Source organism: Paroedura picta, chromosome 3 (genome assembly GCF_049243985.1).
Source record: "Paroedura picta isolate Pp20150507F chromosome 3, Ppicta_v3.0, whole genome shotgun sequence".
Taxonomy (NCBI): Eukaryota; Metazoa; Chordata; class Lepidosauria; order Squamata; family Gekkonidae; genus Paroedura; species Paroedura picta.
In genome coordinates, this window is record NC_135371.1 from 75,504,031 (window position 1) to 75,517,386 (window position 13,356).

The window sequence follows — 13,356 nt, forward strand, 5'->3', positions numbered from 1 at the left end:
TGTCATCAGGAGATGAGCAGTAATTCCAGGGGTTCCCCAGGAATGCCTGGTGGCTGGCATCCCTAACAAAGAGCTACTACACCTGAATCCAGTGCAAGGACTGTGCACAGCCTGCATAAGGACTTCTTTCTTCCCATGTTTACTTTTGCTCTAGCAGCCATTTCTGACCCTGAGAAAATATATTCTCAGGTCCTAGGATTGCCAACCTACTGGTATTGTCTGGGGATCTCCCCAAAACACGTCCAAATCACACAGATCATTTTCCCCGAAGAGAATTGCTGCATTGCAAGGTAGGCTTTATAACAGCTGAGATGAATACTTCCTTGTTTTGCTCAGGAAAGTTTTGCTATTTAGCATATTGCACACACAAAAATGAAACTAACTTTTATTTAACAATGATTTATTTTATTTGTGATGCTATGCACACTGGGGCTTTCCCATCATAGGAATTGGGGTTTCTAAGCCTCTTCCTGTGTCACCAGAATTGTCATATCAGATTCAACCCACTCCCGCCTACATTTGACTTTCACACATTGCTAGAGATGCCAACCTCCAGGGGGGAGGGGGACTGGCAACCTCAAAGAAGTACAATCTGATCTCCTATGCTTCATGAACAGAACAACAGTTGCCCTCTAGGCTGGCTGTTTCTCTTCTTCATGGAACTGGTGCTTGAGATAGATTCAAGAAGCTGTGGCTGAAGCCTGAGCTGGACCACTCTGGGCAGGATAAGCTGCCCTCCCTCCGCCGGAAGCCTAGAGCCTGGCCGCAGCTGTTTCTTCCACACCTTCTTGCCATGTAACCTTGTAGAAGCCAGTCCCACTCCTGACTGGGAATATTCACTAGATGGGCTGCCAGCTAACCATAAGAACATGAGCAAGGTCATGATGGATGAGTCCAGCCATCTGTCACAAAATCACCAAATCTCAGGGATCATCAACAGGTCTACCAGCACTGCAAGACCTCCAGAAGCCCTCCTACTATTGCCTCCTAAGCAACAAGAATAAGGCCATCACTGCTCCAGTCATAAGAACAAAAAAGGTGTCATGTTGGATCAGGCCAATGGCCCATCCAGTCCACCAATCGGTGTCACACAGTGGCCAAATCTTGCACCACACAGGGAAGGTCATGTTAATTATTAGTCCCCAGAGTACCTGTGCCGGAAACCAACCAAAGGGAAAGTGCTTCTGGAGTTCTGGCCCTGCTGGTGGGCCTCCTGATGGCCCGTGGGTTTTGGCCAGTCCCCCCTGTCAATTCTGGTGACACAGGAAGAGGCTGGTAACACCACTTCCTGCAATGTGGGAGTAGTCTGTTGAAGTCACAACCAGTGAGAATGTCTGGGTGATGTCACTGCTGGTAGCACATGACTTCCAGGGATGTGGCCAGCTGACATCACTTCCGGTGGTCCTCAAAGCCTGAAGAATATTTCAGGGGGTCCTCCATGGTAAAAAGGTTGAAAAATACTGCCTTGGAGAGTGGCTGAGATTGTTTGTGCCTAGCATTTCACCTTCCAGTTCTATGCTCTTTCCAAAGTCACTTATCTTCCTCCTATGCAGAAGTTTCAACTGGGCTTTGAGTGACACATTCAGATTTTAAGGTTAGTAGAACTGAGCTGCACTAGCAAAGGATATAGCAAAACTAGGACAGCATGAGGCAATTTTGGCTCAGGTAAAGAGAGATCATTGATAACAATGCCCCCTCCACACACACACATATTGCAGTAGTGTCTTAATTTGGGATTGGGCATCCTGTAGTTGTATCAAGAATCTTGTATCTATGTATAAAACATATATGCTTAGATCCTGACCAAGGCACAACATTTCCACTCATGGAGCACAGTTACCTGCTTCCCCCTACCCAACAGCAGGCCCAAATGACCCCTGAAATGCTTTTGCAGGAGCCCTCCCCCACCCCCAGATCATAGAATGGGGCAGGTGGGAAAACCACAATCTATGAAAGGGTATCCTTGCACCCACAGAAACCTTAAATTGGTCATATCTATGTTTCACGGCAGAATGACATTCCCAGTCATGGTACTTTATTTATAAACTAGAAATAAAGCCCGCTGTAATGTTAATACAGTGGGCGCTAGAGTCTGGCTCCCCCCCCCCCATCATCCCCGTAGGGCCCTGACAAGGTAGGGCCCACCCTAACTCCTCCCCACTTGCCCTAACTCTTTTATTCCTCCCGCTCCTCCGGAGCAGGCGGTTTAAAAATTAGGTCAATATAAATAAAAACAATTTCTTGTACAATTAGCAATTTAAATAAAACTGGATTGAATAAAGTAACCAAAGAGGCTGGTACTGAAATTCTGTATGGTGTCAGTATGACCATTGGGATTCTCTAATGTTAGAATTGGTTATGACCTTTATAAGTGAATCTAAGATGGTATTCAGCCCAGAACCATAGAATTTACTGGGTGAAATGTAATAGAGACCAGATTGTTATATTCATTATCCTTTTACATAATCTTTTTTTTACCAGCTTGTATCTGCTAACAAACAAGTCAGTATCTGCTGGTTGTAAAACAAAAGCATACAATAACATTTATGTACCAGCTAAAATAACACAAATCAGTGTGCAAGCTTCCAAGTTCTTGAGCTCTTTGAAAAGATTCTAGAGAACTCAAAAGTTTGCATAGTTTTGTTCTTTCAACTGGCCTAAATAAAGAGTTTTTGTGTTTTAATTGTGTTTTGTACCTACAACTTCTGAAGTACTTGTAGTTATTAATGAAAGTAGTAGATTACATATGGTCAGAAATATTTACTTCTGTTACTGACAAAACTACACATTGACATTTAAGGGGGTAATGGTCTTAGTTCAAAGCATTATCTCAACCAGAACCTTACTTGTGGCTTCAAAGACGCTACATACACTTACAGTCTAGAAAGGGTGTGGCAATTTGGATTTTCGGTACGGTACAGAAGTCTTGTAGGAAATTGTTTTTAAAAGTCAGTTTACAAACTCAGACAAATGTTTTGGAATAATTAGAGGTAATAATTCTGGTAGTAGGGCAATCTGAAGTAGAATTAACACTCTCTTCGAAATCTATTGACATCTGTGCGATTCAGTAGGGTGTACCTAACCCAGAGTTGGAAGTGACAGATCTTGCAAAGAACCGAAAGTGCTTCCCACTACCTTGAGTAACTACAGTCGTCTTTACAAATCTGGGAATGCCAGTCCGGGAAAAGATGGAGCGGCTCCCCCCCCCCCACCCGCAGCCATCTGAGGCCTTCTCCCGGCCACTGGAGCGGCCACGTCTGCGACGCGGTGAGGCCGTTCCAGCGGCCAGGAGAAGGCAGAACGGCTCCCCCCCACCCGCGGCCATGTGAGCGGCTCCCCCCCCACAACGATGGCCGGTGGCTCTTCCAGCCGCAGGAGCGGCCTCGCCGCGTCTGCAACGTGGCGAGGCTGGTCCTGCAGGCGGGAGAAGCAGGAGGAGGAGTAGGGCAGCCGGAGGACTCACCGCGTCGGCTGCTAGGTCAGTGTGTGCGGTGAGTCTCTGGCCGGGGGGAAGGAATGCATGCGGTGTTACCCAAATTGCTGGGGAATCATGAGTATAGCAAGAGGCAGGGGTAACACAGGTTCTTTTACTACCAATTTTTACGGGGTCCTTTCCCTGGAAGAAATCCTTTTTAAACGAAGAAGACAAAAGCTTACACTCAGGATTTGTTTGGGGAAAATATCAGGGTTACATTCAAAATACACACAGAAGCAAACGCATACATACTCTAAGTTCTACAGGGGGGACAAGATACTGCACCTTTCTTGGATCCAAGCAGCCAAAACACAGGGTTGACGGCATGAGGGGTGGACAGGATGCTGCTAGACAGAAATTACACTGGACAAGAGAGACAAAAGAAGTTGCAGTTAGTACCTTGAAGGGATATTCCTTTCCTGTAGATAGTCTAATGGTCTTTGGCTGGGGGGGGGGGTGATTTAGACAACATGCACATTTAGCTCAGTCATTTGGGCAAGGAGGAAATGTAGTGAAGCCCAAACAAGATGGAGACCTGGCCTGGCTTCCTAGGTTTCTTAAGGGGCCCTACTGACTCCATAGTCTGTGCATGAAAGTGTCTCTGTGTGAGGTACCCTTCCATTATGGGCTACCTCTAGGGTAACATCCCCCCCCCCCTTGAAGGCATGTGTCAGCCGACACATGGCTTCACCCATTAACCAAATAGAAATCAAGAACTGGTCATCCATTTTGTGTCAGAAATGTTAGTAAAGAGATGGGAAGAGGGTTCAGGTACAATGGATCAAGGGACTATGGGCCATTCTATAAAAAATGTGAATCCAATCAAAAATAAAACAAAATTTAGTGTATGTGATGTAGGTGTCATGTTATATGAAATGTTACCTGGGGATTCTTTGGCGTCTTGGATCCACTTTACTGTAGAGAGGAGATTTCTATTATCTAAAGCTAATACAAACTAAGCATGGGAGAAAATGGGAAGGGTACATAAACATGGGGAGGCACATAAAGGTAAAGGTAAAGGTATCCCCTGTGCAAGCACCGAGTCATGTCTGACCCTTGGGGTGACGCCCTCTAGCGTTTTCTTGGCAGACTCAATACGGGGTGGTTTGCCAGTGCCTTCCCCAGTCATTACCGTTTACCCCCCAGCAAGCTGGGTACTCATTTTACCGACCTCAGAAGGATGGAAGGCTGAGTCAACCTTGAGCCGGCTGCTGGGATTGAACTCCCAGCCTTATGGGCAAAGCTGTCAGACGGCTGCCTTACCACTCTGCGCCACAAGAGGCACATAGGGAAGGCACATAGGGAAGGATAAATAAATACAATGAAATTAACTGCAATGAAAGAAACTGAAGAACATGGAGGACTGCTACAAGCACAATGCAATGGACAATATTGGAAATATGTGGCACAATTCAATTTGAAATACAGACAATTAATTGAAATACGTGACTGGCATGGCATAGTACAACTGAGAAACAATAGCTTGAAACCTTCCTCCCCCACCCCTTGTTCCATTGGTGAAGGTGGGAGACTAGTCCAGTAGTTGAAGGTTGATGAAGATGGATGACTAGTCCAGTATTGCTATATATATACTTGGCTGCATATATATACTTGGTTGCTCTTATAGGACAGTGCTGGGTGAAGGCAAGAGGGTAAAGGAGGTTTTCTCCTGCAGGTGAAAAAGCAGCTTTGGCGAGGATCCATTTTATGAGAGAGCCACTGGCAAGAGGTTGTGGCAACAAGCAAATAGCTGGAGATGTGTGCAGGTCCGAGTTAGCTTGCAAGTTGATCTTTCCCCCCCCCCCATGACTTAAATGGCAGGGGAAGAGGCAGTGAAGGCACTAATCCAGGGCGTCAGAGGATACACAGGGTCAGAGGTAGTATACAGAAGAAGCAGCAGGCAATCTGGGCAGCGAGGCTTCATACAGCAGGAGCAGGGGTAAAGCATCAGTAGTTCACCAGCAGGTAGGCTGCGGCAGAAAGCGCAGAGCAGCAGGTCACAATCACAGGAACACATCCACAGGAAATGCAGGCAGAGGGTTGCTGTCATCTTGACCAGGTCAGGTCTAAAGGTTGGCGAGTAGGATACCAGTGAACCGCATGCAGGCAGGACCATTGGTTGTGTGATGCGCAAGCCTGGAGCCTCCTTAGGGCAGACTTGGCAGACATGGGTTGCAAGAATATTTGAGCGGCCCAGAGCATCAACAGCACAGTGGAGCTGAAGAGCTCAAGGGGGAGACACCCAATTGAGAGAGAAGGATGAAGCTAGAGAAAAGTTTAATGTGTGCAGCTGCAAAGAGTGATGCTGCAAAGTTTGCTGAGGCTGGGCTCAGGTAGGCACACAGCCTGATGGATATACAGATTAGGAAAAATACTCAAAAATTTAGAGCTTTGAAGCCAATGAACTCAAATGAAAGATTGGAGCAGAGGGGTGCCCCCATAAGTGACTGTCAAAAAGATCTACTGTGGTGGGTGCCCACCATGACCTTACAGAGACTGAAAATAGAATTTAAGAGGAGCTACATGCCATCTCCAGGGAGGGAGAGGGAGATTAGAGTGCAATCATAAGACAAGGGAAGGAGGTTGCCAAACTCCTGGTGAGTTTGGGAATTTGAGAGAAAACTGATAGATTACTATGGGAACAAGATAGTTATTGGAGGCTAGATCTACTGGACATGCCCATGCCTATAGTTTGTCCAACAAGATGTACTGTTGTGTAAAAAGAAGCACTCAGAAAAAGATTCAAAAAGCCAAAGTTAAAAATTCCTGCAAAAATGTTGCAAATGGTCTGTGAATGAATAGATTAGCAACTCAAATTCATCTTAATCCCCGTCCGCGGCGCCGCGGGCACCGCGGACTAAATAAAGCCGTAAGGGCTTGGGGGGAGGAGTTAGGGTGGGCTCTGTCCGGGATGAGGAAGGGTGCCGATTGGACCCTTCCTCCGGACAGACCATCGGAGGGGCCAATCGGCAGGTGCTTTACGCCTGCCGATTGGCCTCTCCGATTCCCGCCCCACCGGCAAGGGAGCAATTGCGAGCCGCCGGCCTCCGACGTGTCAGACTGCCATGTCCCGCGTGCCGACACCCTGCCGACTCGCCGGCCGCGAGAACATGATCTAGCGCCCGCTGGGGAAAAAAGAAGAATTGCTAGATAGAATCTGGTCAATTGCTTTCCAGTTAATAAGCACAAAAAGAAATAGAAGTTCTGATATGCAATAGGTTAAAAGCATAAGCAGAAAACATACTACAGATTTTTCTCTATAAGGAACATAAGATAAAACAGAACACAAAAAGAAAGCTTCAAAAACAAAACTTGGATTGTGATCTCTTCCTTGCTATAGAGAGCAGAAGAGAGGACACCTAATAAAAGAGGACTCAAAACATGGCAAAATAATTTTTCAAAATATTGTGGATTGACATTAAAAGAGTTTGGAAATAAACATAAACAATCTCTATAGGAGTACTGCTGAGGATATGAGTGGGAAAGAATGAATGAGGAGAACATGAAGAGTCACACTACACAATAGTGTGTCAAAAGAATTGTGTTCTTAAGGTGGAAAGACTGTTCCTCTGTACATGCACAGAGTGCCTTTTCATAGAAGTCAGGCTGAATGGAAGTCTGAGTACCCAAATGAAAGGTCTGTATGAAGGTGTTTCAACATATTCAAAACATAAAGAAAATTGCAAAAACAGATTTTTAAACAAAATGGTCATATGAAAAAAGGAAAAAAGTGTTAACTGCCAATTAAAAGTTGAAATAGGAAGTAAAAATGTCAGAATTGTTAAAAGAATTGTTGTGAACTTGGATTTTGGAACTTTGTACAGGTTCAGAGGCAAGGTTTTCTTCCTGACTCTGAAATGGGGAAACGGAGAATATTTCCTCTTCTTTAAAGACAAGAGGTGAAGCTGGGTTACTGGATCTGCTGTATTTTTTTTCCAATTATTATCTGTGTGGCTTTGGAAATCCAGGACATTTTGCAAATGGGTTTTTACATTTAAAAGTTCACCCTGGAATTCTTTGTTTTTCTTATCAAGATCCTTAATTTCCAAATCTTGTTTCTGGGTAAGAATTTTAAATTTCTCTATTTCCTTCTGCCAGTCCTTAGGGGGTTGAGAAGAAATTTCTATGGGGTTGGTTTTCTGTAGCTCACATCTAAGTATGTCTCTGTTCCTCTTCTCTCTAATGGCCTTTACAAAACCAATCTGAGTACATATGTGGGTTGGTCATGATACTGGGACATGTCTGCTCCAGTATTCCTAAGTTCCTGCCATAGAAAAGTCCTGTTACTGATTCTTTTATTGCGCTGCTGATGGGCAGTTTTTCTAGTCTGGAAGTATTTAGGTTTGAGATTAGTTGGAGGAAAATTATTTGAAGGGAAACCATTTTGTGGCTTACTCCTTTCTCCTGGCTTTTGTTTGCTCCAGCCATTAGGTGGCTGCAGGGAGCGATTGTCTCTATTCCTATTAGAATTGGGGTGATTCTGATTAAAGCAGTTCTCCCTCTTGATCCTGTACTGAGAGTGGAGACCACTGTTTGCCTGAATGTTTAAATTTTTGGAGTCCTGGTTAGTGGGAAATTCAAGATAACCTGATACTCTAAGCTGGCCTGCAATGGGGAGCTGTTTCTGGATTTCTTGCCTCTCAGTTCTATCTGCAGGGGTTGTAACTAGAACTGGGTGTAAGGGAGCTGAATTTTCCCCTTGGGGTTCTATGAACATTTTGGGAGTTATTGCTTCTGGCAGAGGCTCAGAAGGTCGAATGGGAAGAGTCGCTGTATGAACTGTGGCAACTAGAGCCCTCTGGAGCTCTAACTGCTTTTCAAGTTGCTGCATTTTTCTATGGCATGCCTCATGGCTTACTTGAGCATGCTGAACCTTAGCCTGGGAATGTAAATACTGGGCAGCATGTTGTGTTTGGGTGAGCTGGTGACTTAGGTCTCCAACCTTTTCTTCTGCCACATGAGCTCTGTAAGTGGCGGTTTCTAATTCTAGGGTTTTTTGGAGCTCCCAAGCAAGTCTGACCTTGTTATCCCTGAGATCTTCTTTCTCACCTTGGAGCAGGGTGATCTGGGCTTGGAACTGGGCATTTTCAGCCTTTAAGGCTACATTCTTCACACTGCTGTCTTTTAATTTATCAGCAGCCCCAGTCAGACCCCAACTAGCATATACATTTTTCTTGGAACTCCCCAGTTTCTTTGCACTGCATACAGCAGTAAAAGTTTCTTTTAGCATTGCCAATGGGTCAGAACCCGAAAAGGAATCTTGCTTCCATAGGTTTTCCCCTTGTTTAATAATCCATTTCGTTAATTTGTCCAGTTGACCATTGGACATAAGTTTCTTTGAGAGGTCTACCTTTTCCATTTTTAACTTGAGGTACTGCACAAACACTTGAGAATTCTGAAAAGCCCTTTTTCTTTAATGAACAGGTCTGAGCTTTTCTTAATGAGCACTGAGAACTTTTAGTGAGCACACAAACACGGACGAGAGAATCTGGCTAGCCTTTCGGGGCGTAACCTATGAGAACCTTAGGACATAATGTGGCCTGCCTTTTCGAGACAAAGCCTAAGAGAGGAGTGCCTGCTTGATCAGGGCAGCACTTTAAATTTCAGGAAACTATCTGTTTGAGACAATTCCTGCTTTGCTCCAAGCCAGCCTTTCGGGGTCCTAGCCTGGTTGGAATCTAGCCTTTCGGTGTCTAGTTCCTATATGAGAAAGTGTAGGCAATGAGGCCAGCCTTTCGGGGTCCTAGCGTGTGAGGAAAGGAATCTACCCGTTGAGAGTATAATTCCTACAGTAACACACAAAAGTGATTTTCAGGAGGCTCCAGACCAGCCTTTTCAGGGTCCTAGTCTGGCAAAGAAAGGAGCCTAGCCTTTCCAGGGCTTGGTCCTAGTTAGAGGAATCTAGCCCTTTTCGTGGGACCTAGATCCTACAGTAATACACAAAATTAGAGAGCAGGGATCTTAACCTTTCAACCTACAGTCCCTCCCAAGAAAGTAAAGTTCAGTAGCTCACCCTGAGAGGATTGCTATCAAACACATGCACACATTATTCTCATCCAATTCCAAAACACAGGGTTTCTTCACAGGAAAAATTCCCTACGTCTGCACTCTGAGAACAAACACATGCATTCACACTTTCAGACATACAGGGTAGTGCCCAAGCTTTTCCCACCAAAATATGTTATCAGAGATGCAGGGTAGTGCCCGTACGTTCGCCACCAAAATCTGTTACCCAAATTGCTGGGGAATCATGAATATAGCAAGAGGCAGGGGTAACACAGGATCTTTTACTACCAATTTTTATGGGGTCCTTTCCCTGGAAGAAACCCTTTTTAAACGAAGAAGACAAAAGCTTACACTCAGGGGATTTATTTGGGGAAAATATCAGGGTTACATTCAAAACACACTGAAGCAAACACATACATATTCTAAGTTCTACAGGGGGGACAAGATACTGCACCTTTCTTGGATCCAAGCAGCCAAAACACAGGGTTGACGGCATGAGGGGTGGACAGGATGCCAGGTGTGGAGGGAACAGCACACACACACACACCAGGGGTGGACAGGATGCCGGGTGTGTAGGGAACAGCAGCACACACACACACACACACACACAGGGTGTGCACAAGGCTTTATATAGTGTTTGAAATTCCCGGGCCAACCCCAGGGACTGCCCACTGGGAGGTCCGAGATTGTTGATTGGTCTCTGATATGAGTACCTGATAGGTGGGTTTATTTTTTTATTTATTTTATTATATTTCTATACCGCCCTCCCTGGAGGCTCAATTTGAACTGTGAGGTCACTAGAGTGGGAGGTGTGAAGTAATCTCATCAAGTAGAACAATACCTTAGCTAGGTGTAATGTGTCGTTAATGGCCCTGTCTTTGTTTTATTAGGAAGGGCTGGGGGAAGACATTTGGGGATAAGAGATGCAGCTAGACAGAAATTACACTGGATAAGAGAGACAAAAGAAGTTGCAGTTAGTACCTTGAAGGGATATTCCTTTCCTGTAGATAGTCTAATGGTCTTTGGCTGGGGGGGGGTGATTTAGATCAGTGGTCCTCAACCTGCGGGCTGCGGCCCGGTGCCGGGCCGCGAAGGCCATGGCGCCGGGCCGCAGCTCCCTTTCCCCGCCCCCCCCCCCGCAGTAAAAAACTTCCCAGGCCGCAAGCTTGCGGCCCGGGAAGCTTCTTACTGCGGGAGGGCGGGGAGAAGGAATCGGGGCCGGGCCACGCCCATGTGGGCGCGGCCCGCGGGCTCGGCCCGATGTGGGGGTGCGGCCCGCGGGCGAGCCCTGATGTGCTGGCGCGACTCGCGGGCGCGGCCCGATGCGCGGGCATGGCCCGCGGGCGCGGCCCGATGCATGGGCGTCGCTGCGCGGGCCGCGGGCCGCTCCCCAATGCTCTGCCGGTCCCCAACCTCAGAAAGGTTGGGGACCACTGATTTAGATAACGTGCACATTTAGCTCAGTCAGTTGGGCAAGGAGGAAATGTAAGAAATCTAGTGAAGCCCAAACAAGATGGAGACTTAGCCTGGCTTCCTAGGTTTCTTAAGGAGCCCTACTGACTCCATAGTCTGTGTATGAAGGTGTCCCTGCGTGAGGTACCCTTCTATTATGGGCTACCTCTAGGGTAACAGCGGCCCCAGAATCCACTTGGTTGCTTGGCTGGTGATGTCTGCCCTTCTGCAGCCTGAGACCTACTGCTGGCAACTGCAGTCCCTGTTGTTGTCTGCAAGGCCAAGTCGTTGCCTAATAAAAATGGATCACCTTGTTTCCCCCAAAATCTCACTGTCTACTTTCCTGTAAAGCTAACTACAGTTGAAATTCTGGGATACTTATGTCTTTGAGTTCGTAGGAGTTTTTATTTACCAGGCCAACCTTGAAAAATGTCACTTTAGTTCCCATGTCTCTCCAGCCATTTACTTGTTCACTATTTACAGTTTCAGGCTGTACTTATTCTTTATTTAGATCTTCCTGAACTTTCCAGACTCGCAGGATTGATATTGGTCTGTCTGTCTCTCTGTACCCCAAAATACAAACAGTTGCCGGTAAGGGCTGGCCAAAGCCCATAGCCCAGGAGGGATACACCCACAACCACTCCACCCCAACCACAGTCTGTGAGCCTCTACCATCCTCTCTAGATCGCTGCTCATCTCTAGATTATGATCAGCTCTGCAGGCAAAAATGGCTACTTTGAATGCTGGACTCTGAGGCATTGTATGATTTTAACGCCCTCCTCCAAACCTCCAGGAATATCTCCAACCCAGGGGTAGCCAACCTCCAGGTGGGGCCTGGAGAGCTCCTGGAATTACAGCTCATCTGCAGAGTATAAAGATCAGCTTCCCAGGCAGAAAGGGCTACTTTGGAGTTTGGACATGGTTGAGGAGAAGAAACATTTAAGGTCTCCCACGCAGGTTGTTGTGGAGTTGAAACACTTGAGGCGTACTGCACAGGGTTGTTGTGCAGATGAAGCAGGAGGCAAAAGCACCTTTGCAACAGCTTCCAGTTTCACCTGCACAACAACCCTGTGTGGTAGGTCTCAAATCTGCAGAGAGTTGCTTGGCTGTTTCTTCCCTCCAGCGGCATGGCTGGCCGCAGCAGTATTTTAAGTGAGAAGGGGCTTTTCTGTGGCCTCCCTGTCAGCCAATTGTATGGCAGGAGGGGAAAGCTCCTCCCCCCTCAAAAGGAAGGCCCTCAGACTCCCCTGCGTTGCTCTTGGAAAGGCCTCCTTCCCTCAGTCAGGGCCTGTCAGAGGCTCCTTCGCAGCACGCCTGAAGGGGGGAGGGGGAGCACTCTGGAGCCTCCTGCCAGCTCTGTCAGGGTTCTGAGGCAATTTGCAGTTGGACATGACAGTTAGGGCAGCCTTGGGGCAAAAAGGGCTGGCACAGCCTGTCCAAGCCTCCATTCATATCCCTCTTGGGAGCCCTACTGACCTCCACTCTCTGTGGGGGTCAGGGGCAGACTGGCAGCCATGTCTCCAGATTGCCCCTGGGTGGGCAGGTTGGAAGGCGTTTTGCACTTTCCGACTGGATAGAACTCTGGTCTGTCCTGGTGAGGGCCCAATCGGAAAGCGCTTTGCGCCTTCTGATTGGGCTCACACCCAACTGGCTAGAACTGTTGTCTGTTCTGGTGAGGGTTTGAACCTACAGATTAAACCGACACAGATTAAAACCAAAACCTTGAACCTGATCTGGTACACAATCAGCAACCAATGTAGCTGCCTCAACACTGGCTAGAAGTGGGCATGATATCTGCGTCAGAACCCTAGCATTTTGTTCCAGTTGTAATTTCCACATCAAGGTCAAGGGTAGGCCTGCATAGAGCAAGTTACAGAAATCCAGCCTAGAGATGACTGTTACCTGGATCAGTGTGGCATGGTGTTCCAGGGCCATATAGGGCGCTAGTAGCCTAGCTTGGTGTGGATAGAAAAACGCCATTTGGGCTACTCGTGACCTGTGCCTACATCGTAATGGAGGAATCAAAAATCACACCCAGATTCCTGGTGGAGTTCAAGATCTTCAGTTGTACCCCATCCAAATTGTGCTTCCTGATCTGGCTTCAGAGGTACTTCAATACTTCAAAGATCTGGTCAGCTCATTTTACAGTATTGTTTCCTATGACCCTTGGAAGAGACGCCTTTAGAAGCAAAATTGCAAATATGTATATCATCATAATGAACATATCATTATGAGTTCTGTGTTTGAATTCCAGATTACAAGTATGATACCTGTGCTGACTGGCCCAGTCCTCCTTGGATCTCATGTTGTTTCATTCATGACATGGCTAACTCTTACAGTTCTGTATGGTTCAATTACACACTGTGGCTACAGTTTATTCCCCTCAACAGAATTCCATGACTACCATCATCTCAAGTAATTAT

The 13,356-nt window shown here is 46.6% G+C and overlaps 1 protein-coding gene across 1 annotated transcript in view; it reads left to right on the forward strand.

Annotated features, from left to right (window-relative positions):
• Positions 1-13,356, forward strand: part of FAXDC2 (fatty acid hydroxylase domain containing 2) — a 78,189-nt gene that overhangs the window by 40,892 nt on the left and 23,941 nt on the right. Inside the window, exon 7 of the mRNA XM_077326445.1 lies at positions 13,188-13,348. Coding sequence (XP_077182560.1) covers positions 13,188-13,348 — 161 coding nt within the window. The remainder of the gene's footprint in view (positions 1-13,187; positions 13,349-13,356) is intronic.